Here is a 26,328-nt window from a genome sequence, read left to right as displayed (position 1 = left end):
AAAACAGGCCTATGGTAAGTTTCTTTTCAAACATCAATTTACTGTACAAAAAATCGTTCATATGAACTCCCATTTGTAGAATGACTTTTTGCATATTGCACACACTGTTTGAGGGTTCCATAAACATAACCTCCAATGTTATTTTGTTTTGCGAAGGTTTAAATTCTTCGTTTTTTACAACAAATAGTTAATAATGGCAAATGTTGCTTTAAGTGAAGCAGAAAAGACGTTCATTTTGCACGGTGTGGAGGTTTGTGGGTCTTTGGGGAGCCAGTACCATTTACTAAATGTGTTGCTTCATGTTTCAGGAAGATTTTCGCTGTGATGGCCGTTCCCGCCGTGATTATAGACCCATGGAATTGGAATGTGAAATGGTTAACAATGCCAGTGGTTCGGCAAGATTACGATTAGCAAACACAGATATTCTGGTAGGAGTGAAATGTGAAATTGACACGCCGTCATCGATGCACCCGCATCATGGGAAAATCGAATTTTTTGTAGACTGGTAAGTTGGATGTCACTTAGCCACTGAGGCCGCCCACCAGCCCAAGTTCTACATAAACTGGCTTCTATTTGTTGAATTGTATTGCATTTTTAATTAGTTCAGCAAATGCCACTCCCGAATTTGAGGGTAGAGGAGGTGAAGATTTAGCCCTGGAATTGGCTGATACATTGGCCAATGCTTATGAATCTCCTTTGGCATTTGACTTAAAATCTTTATGCATTCTTCCGGGACAACATTGCTGGAAGTTATATGTGGATATTTTGGTATGATATCCAAATTTTGTAGAATTAAAGCTGCTTGCTAATTGCGTATTTTACTTCTAAAGATTTTGGAATGTGGCGGTAATCTCTTTGATGCCGTCTCATTGGCGGCCAAAGCTGCTCTATTCAACACTAGAATACCTAAAGTGACTGCAGCCGTTATGGATGCTGGAGAGGCAGATTTACTGATTTCCGATGATCCCTACAATTGTACACGCGTACAAATTGACAATATACCCATATTAGTTACAGTTTGTAAAATAGGCGATTGTTGTGTTGTAGATCCGTCGGCAGAGGAAGAGCAGTGTAGCACCGCAAGTTTAGTGGTGGCTGTTTCCAAAAGAAACGACAAATGTGAGTTTGGTTAAAGTTTCTGATTACCCACAGGTTGAGAATATTTCATTTTATAGGTTATGTATCCCATACCCATACGGTCGGCGGTGGCTCATTGCACAAAGACACCATGTATAAATGTTTACATTTGGGAGTTACAGCTGGTGAACATCTCAATGAAGCTTTGGAAAAGGCCTTGCGTTTGGAGGAATCCAAGTTGGGGGGCAAAAGAAAAGAAACTGTGGGATTTTTAAAATAGTTCCAGATTACTTGATTAGTTTTGAATTTATTATCGTTTGATCTAGTTTTCTTTATATTATAATAAAAGAGAATACGTATGTACGTAGATAGTGTAACATAAATGTTTTTGATATTTTTATGCATCGAAACGTAATAAAACTAAAAGTCTATTCTACAACCCCCTTATGAACTAATTCAATCTATTGATTTCTCTTCTTAGTTTGTTTTGTATTAGAGGTTGGTTTTTTCTCTTTCTCCTGTGGTTTTGCACCACCGGTGAAAAGCGAGGTGATCATTTCACTTATTTCTGGCATGTCATTGTTCATCTTGGGGAATTGCATATTTTCCAATTCTTTTTTGGTTTCTGGATCATTGACCATTTTTGGCAAAACCCACATTAACAACAGTGGCAAGACCATCATCAAAACCATGGGGCTGAAAAGGAAATCGGTTATCTGGAACAAAATGGAATATATTAGAATGCGGGAAAACAAAACACAATAACAGTTTAGTTTAATTACCTTCCATTGCTCACGAGTTTGGAAATATTTAAAGCGGGTCAATGCCTTCAACTTCAATGGGTAATGCACTTGTACAATTTGGGACGGTTGGATATAGTTCACTTTGCGAGCGCGGAATTTACCTTTAGGATTTATTTCCACTCTCACGGGTTCATAGTAATAGTCAGGATTGACAATTTCTACAACATAACTGCCCGAGGGCACAGAGCTAATGATAAATGATCCATCTTCCCTTATGAAACCTTTGTATTCGCCACCATTTATGTTCAAAACAGTGTCTATTTGCCACTTGTTGTTGGGCGCAGCGTTGGGATTGTAGCTCATTTGTTGGGCCTCAGGTGGGTAAACTTTGCCCTCAATTGTATATAAACCGGAAACTTCATCCTTTTTATAATTTATAAATTAGGTTTAATTAAAAATACCAAGAGTCTATACTTATACATACCACCAGCTCATCCTGTGTTGTAATATCTCCCTTGACCAATCCTAATAGGACAATAAGAGCCAAAAGCTGTAGAAGGTATCTTATTTTCATATTGTACTTTGTCATTAACAAGTAAATAATTAAATAATTTTCTGTTCACGAGATTGACTGACTGACTAGGGACTTTTGACCAATCGATAGTGTGTAAATCGATTAATGTATAAAAATCGATTAATGTGTGCCGAATGTCGGAAAATAAGAGTTGCCAATATATCTAAGTTACTTTTTTGTAATCGATAAATATCGCTGTTATAATCACACACTTTAAAGGGGTAATAACATTTATAAATTAATCATACAAATAGATTAGAATAAGCGCATATTTTTATAAACTGTACATAATACATTTTTAGAAACACCATCTCCTACATTGGTAGGAATAAGGAGAAGACGAAGAATACAGATAGAAATCCACCATGTTTAGGTTAAAGGACACGCGTTTGGGAAAGCAGTTGCTAACCGCTTTACTCGTAGACCGCTGGTCCATTGTATTCGTTCGAGAGAGAAAAGCAATAGGTGAGAAGAGGGAGACGAAAGCCATAAGAAAAACATAAATTAAAACTAAAAAGTCGACACAGAGGGTGAAGGAAGTCAAGCGGCATATTAAGTGAGTCTGGACAACATTCATGCAGACACGGTAGCAGAAGCGTTAAGTAGCGACAGGGTGAATATGGTCCTTGAAGAACGACCGCCATCCATTGCACCCAAAGAAATTGATCTATCCCGGCAAACCAGAGAAGTTCTGGCTCAATTACGAACCGGCAGATGCAGCCGTGTGTGCTCACCCATAATCCTATGCTTTCTGTCCGTCAACGCGTGCAGATTTTTGAAAAATTTGTCTTTTAGAGCTTAAATTACTTTTTACATATCTATCGAAATTTGGTACCTACATTGCCTATGTTAATAAGGTGTAATATTTTCAAGACCCCGTATATTCTTTCCGCATCCAATTTCTAGGTGTGTTTTGGGATATTCGTAATCTACTCTACAAAACCTTTAATTTGGTACCAATAGACCATAGTCCTAGGTTAGTCCACATCCTCCCAAGGGGGTTTTTTGTCCCCTCGGTGGCCCAGGGGCCTTTGCCCCAAAACGAACCTCTGAATCGTGTTCTTGAGGTCAACCCACATCTACATACCAAATTACAGCGAAATAGGAGGTGCGCCCTGTAAAGTGCACTTTTGCCCCTTCTTATCCCCACAGGCTCCACGGAAATCCTCACCTTCCAAGAGTCCATCTGTGACCCAAACACGTCAGCAGCTTCGTTCTCCACCACCACTTGATGGACCGGAACCCAGCACAATCTAACTGAAGCTCCCCGACGTCCGAGACGCCCTTTGCATCTCCCGAACAACTTCGAACTCACGTGGCCCTCTGCCAGTGTCTTCAGTGCCGCTTGACTGTTCATATAAATCGTGACTGCCTGAGGAGCCGCCGCTCCTGACTCTGGATCACATCCAAGGCTCTGAGGAAAAACCTCAGACTGAATGATAGTGCACCTATTCAGAAGTCTTTGTGACTCCCTAATTCTAAGAACTCAACCAAAATCCCTGCCACGCTACCCCCATTCACCTGAGAACCTTCCGTGTAAACAGAGGAACCCAAGAACGGAGGGACGCCCCCAGACCAAAGCATGAATTCCCCCGGGAAGACAACCTCCAGTTGCCTTTGAAGAAAAATCCACACGGCACAGATGTAGTCCGCCGCGTCGCCAATCGTCCCAGCGGCTTTCCGCAGAACAAACGTATGCCTGAAATCAAAATAACGCCGTTTCCCAGACTCCCTCAATCTGAGGGTAGCCTTTAATGCCACCCACTGCACGCACAAGTGCAAAATCACATCAAGTATCGCAGTAAGCGCTGCTTTCGGAGCGCTCCTCCTCGCCCTTTTTTATCATACCGCGAAGACACCTTCTCGAGAGCCCGGTGCCACACCAGGTAGCCGAATCACAGCAGTGTACATCCAGTGGACCATACTTAAGCCTAGGCCCCCAACTCCTGCCCAACGAGTAGAGCGCATTCAACCCTCGTTTGACTCTCTGCTCACAGTTTCTTCTCCAGTTCAATTTCGGGTCAAAAATAACGTCCAGGTATATAGCCTATCGAGAGAGCGACAGCTCCACATCATCAAGCACCGTTCCCCTGAACTCGTCATACCTCTTCCTTTTAGTGAACAACACCAGCTCTGTTGCCTCATCTCGAAATCCCCTCAGGGCGCCCTAAAGGATATCCGTGACGTCATCAGCAACCACATTTCCTCTTTACTCCACGAATGCCCTGAGAATCCGATAGATAACCTTAAGCCATAAGAGACGGACATAAAACCAATCAACGACGATAAACCAACATCAAATAAAAGATTAATGCAACTTAAAGATTTTTTTGTCCTTTTTTCACCATCAATACCGTGCCAGTATTTAAAAGAACCCGGACCCTGGTTCTGTTCGGTTTGCCAGAACCGCCTCCTTCATCGGTCGGTGAAGTATAACTGATTTCATTTCCGATCTTGCTCTGGCCTTACGTCACTACGGGAAAATAGTCACACTGAATATGTTGCAAGGTGCTGTGCGAACTCGTCGTCGGACTATTTGGACCCTCCGACTTCTCGCGTGCGGCAATAAATGCAACAACCCAGCCCCAATATTGCCGTGTCAGTGCAGGGGAGTGCACCTTTCTTGCAATTGAATTGCAATGGTCAAACATAGTTCCAGGCGACAATGCTGACCAACACCTGTAGCCTGCACAGTTGTCACGGATACAATGTGCTACATAAGGGTTGCTTAGGGAATGCAGGTGGGGGATTTGCCTTCGTGATACCCCATTTCGTACAGTAAAGGCCCATCTCGCGTATGCCTGGCGCTAGTGACCCCAACATGGAGTGTATGGGGATAGCAGTCAGATTCGAAACTGCCGAGATAAAGCTATACAACGTGTACTTCCAAGCCCGACATAAGTCTGGCCATAATCGTCTGGTTCTAGGAGACTTTAATGAGAATCACGTTTCTTGGCATTCTCCCCTAGGTAACGACCAGCGGCGTAAGTTAGTATTAGTTTAATCACGCTTATGTAGACCCACAAGACTATCCTCGATTTCGGGCTCCATTACGAGACTACGGCCCTTTTACATAGTGGCCAACTGGGTTAACATTCAGACTCCTAGATCTAGCTTAGTCGCATGCCATCTACAAGTCTCTTTTAGCCTTTCTGCATAGCTGATCCGGATTCCTTCCTCTTAGAAGAATTATAACTTCGCCTGCGTAGCAGAAGTGTTATATCCCTTTTTAGTCAGAATCCGTAATAGATTATTCATGGTAGTCACTCATAAGAGTGGCGATATAATGCCGCACGATGCCGCGATGTCAATGCATACCGCAAATATCTACGACTTGGCATCGAGGAATTCTTCTATTTCATGTACAACCTCGTGCAAGGTAGTCTCTAGTTGACGTAGGCATGCTGCTTGTATCCGAGCAATTAGCTGGATTTCCCACACTCTTTATCGCGGTATCCAGAATATGTTCCATAGTTTTGAGTAGAAAGGACGTAAGGCTTATAGGTCTTATAGGTTTACGGCCGCGTAACTTGCCTTGCCGGTCTTGGGTATAAATACCACCCTCTTGCCAGGATTTTAGAGCATATGCAAGTCCTCCTTTGGTCCGGAATTATTACCAAAATCCTTCAATCAAGGATAATATCTTTAATTTTTTGTAGTTCAATTTGGGCCTACGACCATAAGCGTAGAAAGGCCACTGTGGGTGGGCTAAGCACCCCCACAAAAGTTTTAGCCCACCCCTAAAATTTTAAAAATGTTGTGCCTTTTTAAAGGGGTTTAGACCCCCTCCCAGGACAACTGGAATGGCTTCTCTCATGCCTATGACTCACAACGACTGGGTTCCAATTCTGGTACTCTGCCGTGTAAAACATCACTACTAAGTTATATTTCTCTCTTGCCCGCCTTTCGGAATCTGTCATGACCGATGGTTTTATACCATCGACCTTAAAACTTGAATCGGACAGCACTAATTGATATGGGAGAAGTATCCCTCAGGGCTGCAGGAGTCAAAATTACTCGACTCCGTTAAGATTGCTCGGCTCCGACTCCAAGTACTTAATTTTTTTATTTTTTTTTAATTTTAAAAATTAAAAAAAATTTATATATTTTTAATAAGACACTACGCTCTTATAAAAAAATTCTTAATATTTTATGACCATTTAGCGAATCAACTTTGGATTTTAATGAATTTGACATAAAAACGCACCTGCTTTAAAAATTAGTAGGCTTATCGCCATTCATTTATTTTTTTATCACCGAAAACTTTCGAAAGAGGCTATCCGCATGACATTTTTATACCTTCCACCCTAGGATGGGGTATATTAATTTCGTCATTCTGTTTGTAACTCCTCGAAATATTCGTCTAAGACCCCATAAATTGTATATATTCTTGATCGACATGACATTTTAAGTCGATCTAGCCATGTTCGTCCGTCCGTCCATCCGTCTGGCAATTTTGCACAAATACTTCTTTTAGAGTAGGTCGGTTGGGATTGTAAATGGGCCTTATGGGTCCATGTTTTGATATAGCTGCTATATAAACCGATCTTGACTTCTTCAGTCTCTAGAGGTCGCAATTCTTATCCGATTTGGCTGCAATGTGGCATGAAGTGTTTTGGTATGACTTCCAACATCTGTGCTATGTATGGTTCAAATCGGTCCATAACCTGATATAGCTGTCATATACACCGATCTGGGAATTTGACTTCTTGAGCCTCTAGAGGCCGCAATTATTATCCGATTTGGCTGAAATTTTGTATAACGGTTTCTTCCATGACCTTCTTCTCCCTATTTTACTTCTTGAGTCTCTAGAGGGCGCAATTCCTATCCCATTTGACTGAAATTTGTCATGACGTGGTATGTTACGACTCCCAACAACTGTGCTTAGTATGGTTTAAATCGGTTCATAACCTGATATAGCTGCCATATAAACCGATCTGGGAACTTGATTTTTGAGCCTCTAGAGGGCGCAATTATTCTCCGATTTGGCTGAAATTTTGAACAACGGCTGCTCCCATAACCTCCAACGTACGTGTCAAATGCGAATCGGTCTATAGCCTGATACAGCTCCCACATAAACCGATCTCCCTAGAGGGCGCAGTTCCTATCCCATTTGACTGAAATTTGTCATGACGTGGTATGTTATGACTCCCAACAACTGTGCTAAGTATGGTTTAAATCGGTTTATAACCTGATGTAGCTGCCATATAAACCGATCTGGGAACTTGACTTCTTGAGCCTCTAGAGACCGCAATTATTATCCGATTTGGCTGAAATTTTGTATAACGGTTTCTCCCATGACTTTCTTCTCCCTATTTTACTTCTTCAGTCTCTAGAGGTCGCAATTCCATCCGATTTTACTGAAATTTGGCATGATGTGTTTTGTTATGACTTCCAACAACTGTACTAAGTATGGTTCAAATCGGTCCATAACCTTATATAGCTGCCATATAAACCAATCTGGGATCTTGACTTCTTGAGCCTCTAGAGGCCGCAATTATTATCCGATTTGGCTGAAATTTTGTATAACAGTTTCTCCCATGACTTTCTTCTCCCTATTTTACTTCTTGAGCCCCTGGAGGGCGCAATTCCTATCCGATTTGACTGAAATTTGGCATGACGTGTTTTGTTATGACTTCCAACAACTGTACTAAGTATGGTTCAAATCGGTCCATAACCTGATATAGCTGTCATATGAACCGATCTGGGATCTTGACTTCTTGAGCCTCTAGAGGGCGCAATATTATCCGATTTGGCTGAAATTTTGTATAACGATTTCTCCCATGACTTTCAACATACGTGTCAAATATAGTCTGAATCGGTCTATAGCCTGAAACAGCATCGGTCTATAGCCTGAAACAGCACAACAGAGATACCGGGAAAAGAACTCGACAAATTTGATCCATGGTGGAGGGTGTATAAGATTCGGCCCGGCCGAACTTAGCACGATTTTACTTGTTCATAGATATTTTCTATTGATGTTGGTCGTTGGCCATTGCAAATGGGTCATCCAGATTGATTTTAGTTTATAAGATCAAACAATTTTAAAATGATTAAAAATTGTTTCGTCTTCGTTTCTGAGTACGGACTTTCAAAATGTTCGAAAACTGAGCTTATTCAAAAAACGGGTGCAAGTTTTTAATTTTTTTTGTACCAAACACCACTACTGTCGTACACAGAAGAGAGATTGACTCATGTCTATATATGTCCGTCCGTCTTTCTGTCTCTCCGTCTGTCTTTCTGTCCATGTTAATTTGTGTGCAAAAAAGATGCCTGTCCTTTTTGGTCTAGAGATGAAGCCTATTGAAATTGGGAGAAATCGGTTCAGATTTAGCTATGGCTCCCATGTATATGTGTCACCCGATTTTCACTTCTAGAGCTTTTGCAAGCGCATTTATCAACCGATCTTCTCAAAATGTTGCACAACTATTTCCTCTAATACTACTAATGCCAAATTTCCCATGAACATTCCATTAAGGAACAGGGGATAGTTATCTCATATCAATCAGTGCAGTCCGATTAAAGTTTAAGCGTTCCAGGCGTTCGGCTTCATAGGCGGACATGCTAACCTCTTAACCCCACGGTGGCCTCCAACTATTTCCTCTTTGACTTCTAAATTTTAAATTTTAAATAGAGACAAGTTTTTAATAAAAATTTTCCAAAAACAAAATTTCAATGCAATTTGTTAAGACAAAATTTCAATGAAATTTTTTCTAAGCTAAAAATTTAAAGGACATTTTTTCTAAAGCATAATTTTTTTTACCCATGAACATTCCAATAAGGAACAGGGGCAAACTGTTCACATATCAATGAGTGCAGTCCGATTCAAGTTTAAGCTCAATGATATGGGGCCTCATTTTTATAGCCGAGTCCGAACGGCGTGCCGCAGTGGGACACCCCTTTGGAGAGAAGTTTTACATGGCATAGTACCTCACAAATGTCGCCAGCATTAGGAGGGAATCACCACCGCTAAAAAGTTTTCTGATGTCGCTGCCAGGATTCGAACCCAGGCGTTCAGTTTCATAGGCGGAAATGCTAACCTCTGCGATACGGCGGCCTCCATTTATTTATTATACCCTCCACCATAAGATAGGGGGTATACTAATTTCGTCATTCTGTTTGTAACTACTCGAAATATTCGCCTGAGACCCCATAAAGTACATATATTCTTGATCGTCGCGACATTTTATGTCCATCTAGCCATGTCCGTCCGTCTGTCTGTCGAAAGCACGCTAACTTCCGAAGGATTAAAGCTAGCCGCTTGAAATTTTCCACAAATACTTCTTATTAGTGTAGGTCGGTTGGTATTGTAAATGGGCCATATCGGTCCATGTTTTGATATAGCTGCCATATAAACCGATCTTGGGTCTTGATTTCTTGACCCTCTAGAGTGCGCAATTCCCGATTGTGATGAAATTTTGCACGACGTGTTTTCTTATGATATCCAATAACTGTGCCAAGTATGGTTCAAATCGGTCCATAACCTGATGTAGCTGCCATATAAACCGATCTTGGGTCTTGACTTCTTGAGCCTCTTGAGAGCTCCAATTTGCCTGAAATTTTGCACGACGGATCCTCTCATGACTATCAACATACGTGTTTAATATGGTCTGAATCGGTCTATAACCCGATACAGCTCCCATATAAATCGATCTCTCTATTTTACTTTTTGAGCCCCCAAAGGGTAATTCTTATTCGAATTGGCTGACATTTTACACAGGTCTCCAACATATAATTTAATTGTGGTCTAAACCGGATCATATCTTGATATAATTTTTTGCCTAAGAAGAGATGCCGGGAAAAGAACTCGACAAATGCGCTCCATGGTGGAGGGTATATAAGATTCGGCCCGGCCGAACTTAGCACGCTTATACTTGTTTTTTATTAATATCTTTATTTCTACGTGTGCAATATGGTCAGAATGGATCTATAGCTTGATACAGCTCCAATATAAACCGATCTCCAAAGTTTGCTTCTTGAGCCCCGAATCGGACCATAACTTGTTATAGCTCCTCCTCCTCCTCCGTCCTTATTCATTATTCTTTCTTTGTCTAAAAAGAGATACTGCGCAAAGAACTCGACAGATGCGATTAATGGTGGGTATATAAGATTCAGCCCGGCCGAACTTAGCACGCTCTTACTTGTTATATAATATAAGGTTGGACATTTTGTAAAAATACAAAACTTTTGCCATATCGGATAAAAATTGCGCCCTCTAGAGGCTCAAGAAGTCATGATCCAAGATCGGTTTATATGGCAGCTATATCAAGTTATGCACCGATTTGCGCCATTCTTAGCACAGTTATTGGAAGTCATAACAAAACACCTCATGCAAAATTTCAAGTCAAGTCAAGATCCCAGATCGGTTTATATGACAGCTATACCAGATTATGAACCGATTTCATTTCAGACGGACGACTTAAATCTAGATCGACTTAAAATGACTTGACGATCAAGAATATATATACTTTAAGGGGTCTCAGACGCTTATTTCGAGGTGTTACAGAATGACGAAATTAGTATATCCCATCCTATCGTGGAGGGTATAAAAAGATTTAATTTTGCTTTACGTATACTAAAATTATTGGGTTGCCCAAAAAGTAATTGCGGATTTTTCATATAGTCGGCGTTGACAATTTTTTTCACAGCTTTAGACTCTGTAATTGCATTCTTTCTTCTGTCAGTTATCAGCTGTTACTTTTAGCTTGCTTTAGAAAAAAAGTGTAAAAAAAGTATATTTGATTAAATTCATTCTAAGTTTTATTAAAAATGCATTAACTTTTTTTTAAAAAATCCGCAATTACGTTTTGGGCAACCCAATATAAAGCGTTGCTTTTGTTTTTCACACAACACATTTTTTGGACTATTTGCAATTATTTTAATATCTAAAGGCCAACATAGCTACAAAAAAAAAATTTATAGAGTCGCAAACTTCCATTGGTGCAGAAGTCTTCAAGAAATTTTTCATTTATCTGCATTAAGTACACGTTTAACAATAATAAGTTAATTTCAGATGTTTAAAGCGTTGCTTTTGTTTTGCACGACACTGTATGTATTTTAATTTCCAACGAAATCAGTTAAAAATGTATGACCCGCCCATCCCTTTAATTTGCAAACTGGAACATATTTTCAGCCATTTAAAATCGACATACATATAACTGTTTAAAGTCGGCAGATAGATCAGTAATGCATGTTAATATTACTTTTTAAGAAGCCTTTACAAGTTACAACAACTAATATAGTGAATTTATTGTCACCTAAGGTTTTCTAACCACGGATAACAATTTTATCTTAATACTCTCATACGTAAAGCGGCCAATGTGGATAATATGGGTATTGTGACTAATATCATCGCAATAGAAAAACTAGCCATAAGAAGAGTTGAGGTAGAAAATCGAACCCGAGAGAGTTACTAGATTACTCCGAAATGAAAATGAAATTTACTCGTCACCACTTCAAGTTATTCCCCACCAAACGCAAAAACAAAAGCTTGAGCATGGATTAAAACTGGCTAAACAGCATTGCTCACGCCATAACATAGAAGGCTAAAAGCAAAGTCGTTTAAATATGAAAAATAAGAAATGAGTAACAACGAGTAAAAGAGTAGAGGCGCAAGTACGCAACTTCAGTTGATACTTAAAAAGAGAAATTTTAGATGAGAGACTTCAGACGCTGAGTATGGGTCAGAGATGGAAGATGGCTATTCCTAGTATACTATCTATTTATAGCATGTTTAAGCGAAAGAAATTAATTTAATTTCTGTAAATTATGTGCAAATCTCTTAAAGTACCAAAGGCACCTGTGAACTATAAGTATGCGAGCGAGTCGACGAACCTAAAATGATTTGCCCTCGGTAAAAATGTTTTTGCCAAGAGCAAACATACATCGATCGAATATTATTAAAAATTTTAACCCATTAAGGTTAGCCGGGGCGAACCCTAAATACCCCACCACATCTATATATTTTGTCCAATTCCAATTAAAAAAGTGTCAATTATGAGCCCAAAAAATGTATTCGGAGATCCGTCTTTATGCAGCTACATATATTACTTTTTGGTCCGATAAAGACCTTATTCGGCACGAATATTTAGCGGCTATACAACTCACTTTATTAAAATTCATTGAAAGCGGGGTAGTAATGCTCAACTGTTCAAGAGCTAGCATGTGAAGATTGTTGTTGTTAAGTTACAATATCTGCAATGTATTTGGCCCAAGACCTTAAATGAGGAGATCGGTATATATGTTAGTTATATACACATATAGATCTATCTAGACCATGTTCGGCTCGGATGTTGAGGGTTCCATACAACTCGCTGTTCCAAATTTCGGAAATCAGATAAAACAAGTTTAGCCGGGCCGAATCTTATATAACCTCAACCATGGATCGCATTTTTTAAGTTATTTGAATGACTTATTCAAATATACAATATATGACCTATATCAAGTTAATGGCCGACATGAAACGTATTTGTCTTGGCTTTTAGAAGTCATAAAAATACCGCTTTCAAAATATAAGGCAAATCGAGTTATAATTGCGCGTTGCAAAGGCTCAGAAAGTCAAATTGGGAGATCGGTTTATATGGCAGCCATATCAGGTTAACAACCGATTTAGACCACACTTGGTATAGAAAACGACATTACGAATTACGACGTCTGGAGGCTCAAGAAGTCAAAACGGGAGATCGTTTTATGTGGCAGCTACATCAGGTTATGAACTGAATTAGATCATACATACATAGCTTAGTTGTTGGAAGTTATACCAAAACGATATGTGAAAATTTTCAGCCAAATCGAAATCGGGAGATCGGTTTATATCGTAGCTATATCATGTTATGAACCGATTTGAACCATATTTTGCACAATTGTTGGAAGTCATTCTAAAACACCACGTGCAATTTCAGCCAGGTTAAGTTAGTTTAGGTAAGAGTAGCATTCCTTTACAGACTCACTAAGACAATTTTAGGTCCATTGTGACACCACAGTAGCAACAGACCAAGGCATCTGTCGGGATTCGAACCCACGACCTGCACTGCAAGCACGCTACCAACTTGCACTGCAATTTCAGCCACATCGGATAAGAATTGCGCCCTCTAGTGGCTCAAGAAGTCAAAATCTAAGATCGTTTTATAAGATAGCTATATCAAATCTTGGACAGATATGGCCCATTTACAATCCCAACTGATCTAATACTACACTAATAAGAAGTAATTGTGGAATATTCCAAGCGCCTAGCTTTACTCCTTCGAAAGTTAGCGGGCTTTCGACAGACAGACGGATGGACAGGGCTAGATCGACTTAAAATGTCATGACGATCAACAATATATATACTTTATGGGGTCTTAGAATACCCCCATCCTATAATGGAGGGTATTAAAATACGCCTTCCAGGAGCTAATGAAGCTTAATCGGCAGATCAGTCTGTATGGTCTCTACTCTACTCGGAGTTTAATGCTGCACACATGGATCAAAGCTAGAGGTCAGAGTGGGTCTGGAGTCTAGTGTGAACATCTTAACGGACAGTAAACTGGCCATCAGGGCAATTACAACCAGGATGGTATGGTCACGAACAGTCTTGGAATGTAAGAAGGAGATTTATGCCTCTGAGAATGGCACGATCCACATTGTTTCGATGATAGAGCAGATGATTTCCGTCAATAAGCTTGGTTAACCAGAAGCCTTTCGGGTCGACGCAGTCCGAATTAAGGGCGAGGGTAACGAATTACCTTATATGAGTTCAATACCTGAACTCGGGAGATCGGTATAAATGGCAGCTATTTCCATATATACTTTGATATAAACCATACCCAGCTCGGATGCCAAAGTGTCATCGTTTAGCAGAATCGGACAACAAATGCGGTTTTTTTGTTGTTTTTTTCTTTTTCGAGACCAGCTTAATGATCGGAGATTTTCTTTCTGTCCATTAGTAAATAAGAAACAAAATTTAAAGATATCATCTTTATTTTAAAGTTTTGGTTCTTTGGCTCGTTTTTTTTTGTGTGTAATCATTACTTTTGAAACACCTCGAAATATTGATCTGCAACTCCATAAAGTATATATATATTCTTGATCATCATATCATTTTAAGTCTACCTAGCCATGTCCGTCCGTCTGTTGAAACACGATAACGGTCGAGCAGCTAAAGCTAGCCGAACGAAATTTTGCACAGATACTTCTTATTGATGTAGGTCGTTGGGGATAGCAGATAGGCCATATCGGTTCAGATTTGGATATAGCACCTATAAGTTGCAGTTGTTGCCAGATTGGGAAATTTGAAAATTTGCACACTGTGTTCTGTTACAACTTCCAACGATCGTGCGAAGTATGGTTCAAATCGGTGTATAAACCGATATAGCTCCCATATAAATCGATCTCCCAAGTTTACATCTTGAGCCATTATCCAATTGGGTTGAAATTTTGAACGGGGTGTTCTACCATGACATCCAATAATCGTGATAAATAGGATCTAATTCTGTGTATAATCTGATATAGCTCCCATATAAACTTTTCCCCGAGTTGACGTCTGGATATTGCAATTGTTGTACGATTTGGCCAACAGTACGCATGTAGTTTTTTGTTATGACTTCCAACATCTATGGTATGTATTGCCCAAATCGGTCTACAACATATAATCTGATCTTCCGATTAAACTTTTACTGCCCCTGGAAGCTTTAATTTGTACCTGTTGTGGCATAAATTTGGTACGAAAACTACCAACTAAAGGCTGGTACTATATTCGTTTTCCACAGTTGAAAACACACATTTTTCACGGTTACTTTTGTGAAACACTACAAAAATCTCAATGCAAACATAATACTATTATGAAGATTTTTTCATAAGCAATGAGGGACTGTCCTACTGAATGAAATCAGTAAGTTCTTTTCCTTCAAAATCTATTATCTTAAAAAAGTAATCACGAATAAATGCCGCGAAAAACGAACATAGTACCAGTCATAAATTCATTTTGTGTAAATTTTTAGCAGAATCCATGGCGGTGGGTTCCAAAGTTCGAACCGGCCGAACTAAGCACGCTTTACATGTTTTTTTTTTGGTTTTTTTCATTGTTGATAAATGATTTAAATCCAATTTCAATCTTGGTTTGTACAAAATGTATCCCACAAATGGGGCTTTCTTTGTACAAATATTTCACACAATTTTCCTTTTGCAAATGCTTTGCGATAGCAAAGCCTTACACACGTAAAAGCAATGAGTAAATAAATTGGTATAAGTTTATCATGGTTAGTAGCCTTCGTATAAATACCAGCTATCCATCTTGTTACTAACCAAGTTATAATACTTTCCATCTCTGACCATTAAAGAGCTCCAATAAACATTCGTCTCGTCAAACACTATAAACATGGGATTTAGTTACTCGCGTCAATTACTAGACGGTCGTTGTTATGAAAGGTTGTGACTTACGGAAGTAACGATAACGGTAAAACGGTAATACGGTAATAGAGTACTGTCGAATTTAAGAATTTAAAAGAAGCACGATTACAAAGAAAATAATTTGAATATAAAATAAAGTTTTTTGCCGCATTAAAAGTGAGTGAATTAGTGCTTAATATATTGTTTAAAACAATGGGATCATAGTGAAATAAAAACAAGTAGTTTTTCTTTTTTTGAATTTTCACTGTTGTAATTACAAAGCTTTCTTTGAAGAAAGTATTTTGAAAATAAAATCCACGAAGAATTTACCTGTGCATGAGCCAACTTTTTTTTATTGAAATTTGCGTCATTTTGCTTTCTTTGACCGTTTGTCTGTCTCATGGTGCATGTATGATTGTTTTGTTGTTGCTTGGCTATGCATTTGTGCAGTTGACTTAAATTGGAAACATCAACAAACAACATTACGCCACATGCGGAATGTTGGCGGCGATAGGATATTTGAATGCATGTCTTATGAATGGAGTGGAAACAATGAGTGGTGATGATGCATTGGTGATTTTCTAACGTAGATGGTAAAGTGAAAACTTGCTTGCCGCAAAAAAAAACCTCGAGACAAATATCAAGTTTACAACAAAGTTGGGTCCATCCAACAAAAAAACAAAAAAAAAATCAGTGAACACAAAAAAAAAATTATGTGTAGGACAAAAAGCAAAAAATACAAACAAACACAATGAAACGAACTTCCAACAAACAGCAACAACTACATCACAACAATGTTACCAACAAAAAACGATCTACGCGGCAATCTGCCGCAGAAAAAAAAGAAAACAATGAGCCATAATGTGTATGGTGAGATAACTCTGTTTTTTTTAGCACAATTACACACACTCAGGCGTTTCGTGCGCAGAATCCACAAACATCTTAAAACAACTTTAGCTATGAAATACCATAAAACTGGTTTTAGTTTGCTTTGCCCATTCGGCGTAATGGCTAATGGATGCTGTTTTCTCAGTTACACCCTAAAACCCCCCGACACACTTAACCATTTCCTCACCTGTTTAACGGTTTGCCAAACACCTGTATGCCCAAGAAGTGAGAGCGGGGACTTCTTTTTTCACTCTCTACCATTTTCTCTCTTCTCGCATATAATACCCAATTGTCTGTTTATGTAAATAAGCACTCATCGATTTTATAGAATTTTGTGCATAGATCTTGAAATATTCTTTGCACAGTATCTCATATGAGGATTAATTTAAGCCATTCAGTGTTCTATAGCCATAGGATGGGTCATACTAATCTAGTCATACCATTTTTAACATCTTGAAATAGGGATCTACGACCCTATGAAGTATATTTTATATATATAGATCTACTCATTTTGTTCCTTAGTTCCTAAGTGGAATGTTCATGGGCAAATATGCATATGCAATCTACTCAGAATAGCAAGTTGATCAAAAATCTTCGAGATCATATTTTTATCCGATATTTTTTTTTATCAATTACATTTGAAGTCCTGCCCTTCAAAATTTGCTGTGTTTTATTGTAGTGCTTTACAGTGTAAATCACCATTAATTGCCTATTATTTCCTTTTTTTTTATACCTTCTACCATAGGAGGGGCTATACCAACTTCGTCAATCTGTTTGAAACACATCGAAATATTAATCTCAGATCCAACAAAGTGTATATATTCTTGGTCGTCTTGACATTTAAAGTCGATTTAGTCATGTCCGTCCGTCAGGCGATGGAGTAGGCGACCGTAGCGCAGAGGTTAGCATGTCCTCCTATGACGCTGACCGCCTGGGTTCGAATTCAGGCGAAACTATAAAAAAAAATTTGCAGCGGTGGTTTTCCCTTCCTAATATTGGCAACATTTGTGAGGTACTATGCTATGTAAAACTTCTCTCCAAAGAGGTGTGGCACTGCGGCACGCCGTTCGGACTCGACTATAAAAAGGAGGCCCCTTATCATTGAGCTTAAACTTGAATCGGACTGCACGCATTGATATATGAGAAGTTTGCCCTGTTCCTTAGTGGAATGTTCATGGGCAAAATTTGCAATTTGTCCGTCTGGCGAAAGCACGCTAACTTTCGAAGGAATAAAGCTAGGCGCTTGAAATTTTGCACAAATACTTCTTATTAGTGTAGGTCGGTTGGGATTGTAAATGGACCATATCGGTCCATCTTTTGATATAGATGCCATATAAACCGATATTGGATATTGAATTTTCGAACCTCTAGACGGCGCAATTCTTATCCCATTTGGCAGAAGTTTTGCATGTCTTGCTACAGCTTGCAACAACAGTGCTAAGTATGGTTCGAATCGGTTCATAACCTGATATAGCGCCACATAAACTGATCTCGGATCTTGACTTCTTGAGCCTCTAGAGGGCGCAATTATTATTCGATTTGGTTGAAATTTTGCATGCAGTGTTTTGGCACAGCTTTATAACCTGATATAGCTGCCATATAAACTGATCTTGGATCTTAATTTTTTTAGCCGCTAGAGGGCGCAATTCTTTTCCGATTTGGCTTAAATTTTGTATGAGCTGTTTGGCTGTGGCTTCCAACAATTGCGCAAAGTATGGTCTAAATCGGTTCATAACCTGATATAGCTCCAATATAAACCGATCTCCCGATTATATTTCTTGAGCCCTTAGAGGGCGCAACTCTTATTCGATTTGGCTGAAATTTGTCACAAAAACTTCTACTATGGTCTCCAATGTCCAAACCAAGTATGGTCCAAATCGGTCTATAACCTGATATAGCTCCAATAGCATAGCATGTTATCGGTAACTTACCAGTACAACTTTGCACTGATATATCCGGAATATCTGACTTGCACTGGATAGGAATAAAGTGAAACACAACAATTATCTGTTATAGCATGATATATAGAAACTGTCCAGTGCAACTTTGCACTGAAATTCTATCCAGAAAATCTATCTATATCTCTAGATTTGTACCGGATAGGTCTCAAATAAAACACAGCAATATTGCACATAGGTCCTACTTTCGATATAGTCCTCAAATAGATCAATCGGCCGATGTTACAAGGGCACAAAGGGCCATTTTTCGTCCGATTCGCTATCATTTGGAGTGGTAAGATGTTTTGGGCCTTCTGATATCTGTGTCAAAAAGATAAACATGGTTCTTTCTTTTCATGCAGTTCCCACAATAACTGGTCTGCCGATTTTATTCTTCTGGACACAAGGGGCGAATTTTCGTCCTCTTTTGTTATAACCCCTATTAGTTCTTCAAACATAACTTACATTGTATGTCTACTTTACAATATATGTAGCCCCAATATCGCCATATGAAGCAACCTCTTAGTTCAAAATAAGACCAGATCCGTGTGATATGAAGTCTGAATCGATTTTCCACAATTACAATCAGTATTGCCATTTTTGGTAGGTTCCTACCAAAATTGGTAGGCTTTTATTCTCTTGGTAGGTTGGTTGTGGCTAACCACCATTTTTAGTAGGTTTTTCCAACATATAAGAACAATGTTAATTGCTGAAAAAATCGACGGGGATAACTCATTATTAATTAAATTTTTTGTGGTTTTGCGTGTTCGTTAAAAGTGCAGAATAAAACCATAGATGTCGAAGGGCTAAATGCTGTTGCAAGGTGTCTTACTGCTTCATATTTTAATAAATAGGGTGTAAATTCTGATATTAAATTACAGTCAATATCAGAATTTACGTCCTTTTATGAGTATTGACGGATTTCTTTCAAATTTTTTAATATCCTGGAAAAAAATGGGGCTGTTGTGCGTTCAATGCATTCAATCGGAAAGCATGGCTATGTGGTAGCTGCATACAAATATAGTCAGATCTGGAAGATACTCAGATGTTGAGGGGTCTATGCAGCTCACGAAAATGGATAGTAAAAGCGCGTTTCCCGGCTCACACATTGAAACTCGGAGATCACTTTAACCAACCAGGGCACAGTTCTTTCCTATCCTATCGAAAGATCAGTATAAAAGATGATGCACGCCAAGCAATATTCTTTTCACATAAAGGAAATTTTCGACAAGTAAACTTGAGCTTTGTTTAAAATGAAAGTACATGTTTTTTGAGATTAATTCTTGCAATGTGTTTTCGCACATTTCATTTCCTACTTTGGGATGGATATTTTTTTATCGCGTGAATCTGAACAAAGAATGTATGTGCTTTAGAAATTTTTATTTTGTTTTCTTGTACCTGGCAGTCTTTTGGCTGTTGCTCTAATGATCTTTATTATTGGACATACCAACATTTTTTTACCTAAGCCGAAACTTTAAAAATTTTCACTTTCCGAAGTTTCCATCCTCACCTGGCGTCTCAAAATACTTCGCTTGCTCAGACAAAAAAGAGAAAATGTTGTGTATGAGAATGTGTTTATACTAGTGGCAAGCACACAATTGCAATTATGCGCAAGCCTATGGTCCTGCTTGGGTTAATTTTCATGTGTGTGATTATTTTTTCCCATCATCTAGTAGGGGATACTCACCCTTTCTATCTAATAGTAGGGGATACTAAGGAGAATAGTTATTGGTCCGGTAAACGTATAATCGTTTGCGACTATCGATTTTGCCATTGAAGGGTTTTTGGTTTTACAACAAAAGAAAGGTCCTTTTACCGTAGGCGGAGCTGCTAATGGGTTTACAATAAACAACGTTAGTTTCGTTATGTTATGGCTAACGTTTGATATGTTAAATAAAACAAAAACTTCGTTATAAAAGTTTTTTGTTTGTCGTAAAAATGTCCCAAACATTTTATTTTTTTTTTGTGTATATCAGTATATAGGCCATCTTTGAACTTTAGGCTGTAGAGTGATTTCAACAAACAGACGGACGGACATATCTGGATATTCTATGAATAAAACAATGGCCTGGTACTTTGTAGCGCAAAAATGTATAATTTGATGCAAATGGAATGGCAAAATGGCCAGCCCTTAGGTTGTATTTAAAAAGCATTTTTGGCTTCTAGAATATTTGGTAGGTTCTGGTCGGATTTGGTAGGGTTTTTCTTAAACTTTGGTAGGAAATTATTTTCTTGAGTGACAACACTGATTACAATCCGAAACGACCTGAAACAAAAAGGTTTCAAGTGCAGAGCTTCGTTGGGACCCCGGATATTTTTTTGGAACACTGTGCGCTCTATACACATTTGTATTCGCCAAAGAAACGTGTTTAAATGGGGATCGTCATTATCAACAACCGCATACATATTTGAAATTCATAAATGGTACTAAAATAAAAATACCATCTAAATGAACAAATTTTTCAGTGTCATTTGTTAAACTTGTTTCGGGTGTTTTGTTTCGTTTTTTTTTTCTTCAATATTAAGCCGTCTTGAAGTCGGTTGGTTATTATTACGTTGAGTTTTAATATCAAACATTGCGCATGTGCAAAATCCCATTTGTTGTTTAGACACTTGTATGACGTATAAATAAAGGGTGATTTTTTTGAGGTTAGGATTTTCATGCATTAGTATTTGACAGATCACGTGGGATTTCAGACATGGTGTCAAAGAGAAAGATGCTCAGTATGCTTTGACATTTCATCATGAATAGACTTACTAACGAGCAACGCTTGCAAATCATTGAATTTTATTACCAAAATCAGTGTTCGGTTCGAAATGTGTTCATTCACCGTAACGTTGCGTCCAACAGCATCTTTGAAAAAATACGGTCCAATGATTCCACCAGCGTACAAACCACACCAAACAGTGCATTTTTCGGGATGCATGGGCAGTTCTTGAACGGCTTCTGGTTGCTCTTCACTCCAAATGCGGCAATTTTGCTTATTTACGTAGCCATTCAACCAGAAATGAGCCTCATCGCTGAACAAAATTTGTCAAAATTTGAACACATTTCGAACCGAACACTGATTTTGGTAATAAAATTCAATGATTTGCAAGCGTTGCTCGTTAGTAAGTCTATTCATGATGAAATGTCAAAGCATACTGAGCATCTTTCTCTTTGACACCATGTCTGAAATCCCACGTGATCTGTCAAATACTAATGCATGAAAATCCTAACCTCAAAAAAATCACCCTTTATATGTACATACATGTTTGTTATTCGAATATTTGATCAAACACAAAACGTTACTGCTTAGAAATGAAAGTGTTTAGGATTATGGCTGAGTGTTTTTTTTCTCTATTTACTGACATTTTTCAACCACACATTGTTATATAGTTCACCAGTAATTATAGAGATTATAACGATTTAAACTTGAGATTTAATATACTTGGAACAACATTCAAGATCTGTGACATTTTTATTAGAGTTTCAATAAAAGCAAGTAGGCACATTCACTTTTGTTTTAGACAAGAACAGAGAATGAAAGCAATATTGACAAGTTGTCTAGATAACAAAGCTTTAATATATGGTTGTTATACCCACAACCATAAGATGGGGGTGTATTAAGCTGTTCATTTCATTTGTAATACCTTAAAATACTAATTAGCGATCATATAAAGTATATTTATTCTTAATCATTTTGATATATGCTCAAAGTCGATCTAAGCATGTCCGTCCGTCTGTCATCCCTGTAGCGTTCAAACGACGTCCAAGGCAGCCTCAACTGCCACACAAAAATACCCCATATACAGGTCTAAAAATAAATAGAGTCTACACATTAAATGAAGTCGCCGTAGCGCAGAGGTTCGCATGCCGCCTATGACGCTAAACGCCTGAGTTTAGTACATCAGAAAAATTTTCAGCGGTGGTTATCCCCTCCTAATAAAAACTTCTCCCCAAAGAGGTGTCGCTCTGCGGACTCGGCTATAAAATTGAATCGGACAGCACTCATTTATTTGTGAGAAGTTTGTCCCAGTTCCTTAATGGAATGTCAATGGACAAGTTTGCAGTACACATAAACTGATTCCCCTGGTTTGATGTTTTCAGCTTCCTAATTCTCCTTCTTTTTCTTCTTCTTAATTTTTTCCTGGATTTGATTGTTAATTGATACGTAAATTACGCTTATATACTCTAACAACCTCATCAAATCTCTTCTAGTTAGGTCAATAAATATATCCTCATATAAATCGTTCCCCCGATATAACTTCTTGAGCCCCATAGAAGCCTCAATAATTGCCCAAATAGATTTCTTCAAAATAATTCAATTTTAATTTGACCTAAGAAGTGAAAATTTTTATGAGAATTTTTGGTGGTGGGTACCCAAGATTCGGACCCGCCGAATTTTAGCAGTTTTTATTTGTTCTATTTTAAGATCTTCATGACAGCTGCAAACATTTGGTCTGGCGCCATAACAAAATATTAATTGGATTTTGTTGTTGTTATACATTAAACTCATCAGATCTGATATGAGCCGATTATTATTATTGTATTACCAGAACAGCATATTCCATTGCTAATTTTCTACCTAATTGATGTTATGGCCGCGGAAATGATTGTGAAGAGAAATAGAAATAAAAATAAATAGAACTCTGTTAGGTTAGTGGTAAATATTTCCTCAAACGCCATCTTCAGAACTATCGCTCGGAGTTTATTATTGTGATATGGTAAACTAATGAAAGCATTTGGTCTATATTGGCAAGGTCATATTGTAAGAATGGAGACAAAATCTCAGGACAGAAATACATTTAAATCGAACCCTCGAATAGTTAAGACTGGAAAATCGAAACTTCAAAGGAAAGCTCAAGTGGAGGGAAACACCTCGAAACATACACAAAAAAGCGTACAAATGATTAAAGACTTTTTCTTGGACAGAGGATTTTTGTAATGATTGCGATCCAAATAAGCGTGTCATAAAAATAAATATACTAAAAGTACATTTACACTGCCCATCAAATCAAGATTTATGGCCCAGCTGATTTTATAAAGGAAAAACAGATGATTAAGCTATTAAACCAGGTTTTATTGCATAGTGTAAACATACTTTAAAGGACACAGCTTTCCGGATCGAATTTAAATTGCTGACTGATTTTCATTCCAGTTCACAGATGACTCAATTTCTTAATTTGGAAAAACTAATTTTCGAAACGTACTTAATTAGTTATCAATTATCGATTCGGACCATAATTGAATTAGATGTAAGGGACCAGAAGAAGTCATTGTGTAAAATTTCTGGAATAGGAATTTGTGCCCTTTGGGGGCTAAAGAAGTAAAATAGGTAGATTTGTTTATAGGGGGGGGTGAATCATGCTGCAACCGATTCAGACCACATATATTGAAGTTCATGGGAGAAGCCGTTGTACAAAATTTCAGTCATATCGGAAAATAATTGCTCCTCTAAAGTCTGAAGCAGTCAAAAACCCAGATCGATTTGTATGACAGCTATATCAGGTTATGGACCGGTTTAAATCATACTTAGCACAGTTATTGGAAGTCATAACGAAACACATCATGCTAAATTTCAGCAAAATCGGATGGGAATTGCGGCCTCTAGAGAGTATACCCCCATCCTATGGTGGAGGGTATAAAAATGGTTGTTCTTAGCACATTTAAATACATACTTTGTGATGGATATTTCTTTATCGCATAAATGTTACGAAACAACGTATGTGCCTTAGAAATTCTTGTTGTATTTTCTCTTGTTCCTGGCTGCTATTTGAATGTTGCTCTAATGATTTTTGTTCTTACACATACCAGCATTTTTGTACCAAAACTTTAAAAATTGACACCTCCCGAGTTTACCATCTGCACTTGTCCGAGCTGTTCAATATACTGACAGCTTTTTGCTCAGTCAAACCAAAAAAGGAAAATATGTTGTTTGTGAGAACGTGGCTATACCTGCGATGAGCGCACAACTTCAATTATTTGCAAGCCTATGGATCTGCTTGGGATTATTTTCTTGCGTATTTACAAAGTAATGTGCAATAGACTGAGCATTTTTGCCCGCCACTGGTCTATACGATCAAATACTCGTCTTTTCTGACTAATAGAAGAGAGACAAGAGAATAATTATGGGTCCGGCACACAAATAATCGTTTGCGGCTATCGAAGAATTTTTGATATATTGAAGGAAAACGTTACAGGTTACAATAAAAGAGTAACTTTGTGATAAAAGTAACTTGTTTGTCATAAAAATGTCTCAAACGTTTTTTTTTGCGTGTAATTATTCCCTTTATAACACCTCGAAATTTTGACCTGCGACCGCATAAAGTTTATAAATTCTTGGTCGTCTCGACATTCTGAGTCGATCTAGCCGTGACCGTCCATTCGTCCATTCGTCCGTCCGTCCTTCCTTCCGTATTTCTGTCGAAATCTCGATAGCGGTCGAACTTTAAGCCAGCCGCTCGTAATTTTTCAAAGATCTTCTTATTAATATAAGTCATTGGGGATTGCAAATGGGCCATATCGGTTCTGATTTGCATATAGCCCATATATTGGGTTGCCCAAAAAGTAATTGCGGATTTTTCATATAGTCGGCGTTGACAAATTTTTTCACAGCTTGTGAATCTGTAATTGCATTCTTTCTTCTGTCAGTTATCAGCTGTTACTTTTAGCTTGCTTTAGAAAAAAAGTGTAAAAAAAGTATATTTGATTAAAGTTCATTCTAAGTTTTATTAAAAATTGCATTTACTTTCTTTTAAAAAATCCGCAATTACTTTTTGGGCAACCCCATATAAGCTAGTAGTCCTTTGTTTCATAATAGGACACATAGGATAATGACCTTACTTATGCAACATCGGTGCGGCAAGTGATAGCATGTGTAGGGCATGCGGGGAAGATGATGAGACGTTGCTTAGTGGATTCGGAAAAAGTGGAAATAAGGGGCAGATGGGGCAGATTAATATCCGCCTCATATTTTCAATCTAACCTATATAAACCGATCACTGGTTTTTACTTCTTGAGCCCCTAGAATCTTCAATTTTCATCCGATGTGAAATTTGGAACAAGTACTTCTGATTTCTTGAGCCCCTAGATGCCTCAATTGTCATGCAATTTGGCTGAAATTCAGCACAATTTCTAATAAGTGCCAGTTACGGTCCGAATCGGCCTATAAACTGATATAGCCCTTATACAAACTGATCCCCGGATTTGACTTCTTGAGCTCCTAGACCTCTAAATCACTTGATTGGCTGAAATTTGATACAAAGACTTCTGCATTCTTCTATATTTCCTAACCTGCAACGATTTTAGTCCTTCTTTAAAAGATTTTTGTCTTTAATAATCAAAATTCGTTAATATCAAGTAAAAAGTCTTCCGCCTCCCTTTTGCCCCTGTTCCTTAATGTAATGTTCATGGGCAAATTTCCATTTGCAAAATCTTTCCCAAATGGAGAAAAAATTGAGAAATTTGACATTTTTGAATTAAGTTTGCATATTTAGCTGGAATCTTTAAACATTTTTCAAATTTTTTCAGTATAGTATTAGAAAGTGCAGAAGAAGAGCACAAGACCGCAGTATATGGACGTACAGAAGGATATGAGCAATTAAATTCGATATATTTAGGCCTATCACTTTTTCTATATAATGTTGCAAACAAATGCACAATGTTATAAAACAGCAGTTGTATAGGGTATCAGCAAATATGGCCTCCATCAGTATTTGTTTACAATTCGCTATTTCATCGCCTTGCATTATAAAATTCTGT

The 26,328-nt window shown here is 38.2% G+C and overlaps 3 protein-coding genes across 5 annotated transcripts in view; 2 read left to right on the top strand and 1 right to left on the bottom strand.

Moving 5' to 3' along the window:
- The first annotated feature begins 114 nt into the window (after positions 1–114).
- On the top strand, positions 115–1,532 carry LOC106083744 (exosome complex component RRP42). The gene is made up of 5 exons (XM_013246970.2): positions 115–250; positions 309–505; positions 603–768; positions 831–1,119; positions 1,176–1,532. The coding sequence occupies exons 1-5, from the start codon at positions 194–196 to the stop codon at positions 1,355–1,357; spliced, it is 891 nt and encodes a 296-aa protein (XP_013102424.1). The 5' UTR covers positions 115–193; the 3' UTR covers positions 1,358–1,532.
- Positions 417–26,328, top strand: part of LOC106083743 (putative ferric-chelate reductase 1 homolog) — a 106,488-nt gene continuing 80,576 nt past the window's right edge. Inside the window, exon 1 of one of the 3 annotated variants that reach the window (XM_059368949.1) lies at positions 417–505. The gene's annotated coding sequence lies outside the window, so the exon portion shown is untranslated. Of the gene's footprint in view, positions 506–15,771; positions 15,937–26,328 lie in introns of those variants that run through there. The other 2 variants (XM_059368948.1, XM_059368950.1) reach the window with 2 other exon arrangements.
- LOC106083745 (ER membrane protein complex subunit 7 homolog) lies at positions 1,365–2,490 on the bottom strand. Its single transcript, XM_013246972.2, has 3 exons — positions 2,305–2,490; positions 1,860–2,243; positions 1,365–1,793 (listed from the first exon to the last, which is right to left on the bottom strand). The coding sequence occupies exons 1-3, from the start codon at positions 2,407–2,409 to the stop codon at positions 1,539–1,541; spliced, it is 744 nt and encodes a 247-aa protein (XP_013102426.2). The 5' UTR covers positions 2,410–2,490; the 3' UTR covers positions 1,365–1,538.

The sequence above is a fragment of the Stomoxys calcitrans genome, chromosome 5, assembly GCF_963082655.1.
Source record: "Stomoxys calcitrans chromosome 5, idStoCalc2.1, whole genome shotgun sequence".
NCBI classification, from domain to species: domain Eukaryota; kingdom Metazoa; phylum Arthropoda; class Insecta; order Diptera; family Muscidae; genus Stomoxys; species Stomoxys calcitrans.
This window is presented reverse-complemented; position numbering and strand designations above follow the sequence as displayed.

What these genes read in the sequence shown, in the direction of transcription:
- LOC106083744 (XM_013246970.2), top strand. Translation starts at nt 194, where the DNA reads ATGGCAAATGTTGCTTTAAGTGAAGCAGAAAAGACGTTCATTTTGCAC. An exon ending in ATCGAATTTTTTGTAGACTG is followed by an intron (nt 506 to 602) that starts GTAAGTTGGATG and finishes ATTTTTAATTAG; the next exon opens with TTCAGCAAATGCCACTCCCG. An exon ending in TTCCAAAAGAAACGACAAAT is followed by an intron (nt 1,120 to 1,175) that starts GTGAGTTTGGTT and finishes TTCATTTTATAG; the next exon opens with GTTATGTATCCCATACCCAT.
- LOC106083745 (XM_013246972.2), bottom strand. Translation starts at nt 2,409, where the DNA reads ATGACAAAGTACAATATGAAAATAAGATACCTTCTACAGCTTTTGGCT. An exon ending in CAACACAGGATGAGCTGGTG is followed by an intron (nt 2,244 to 2,304) that starts GTATGTATAAGT and finishes AATTATAAAAAG; the next exon opens with GATGAAGTTTCCGGTTTATA. An exon ending in AAACTCGTGAGCAATGGAAG is followed by an intron (nt 1,794 to 1,859) that starts GTAATTAAACTA and finishes ATTTTGTTCCAG; the next exon opens with ATAACCGATTTCCTTTTCAG.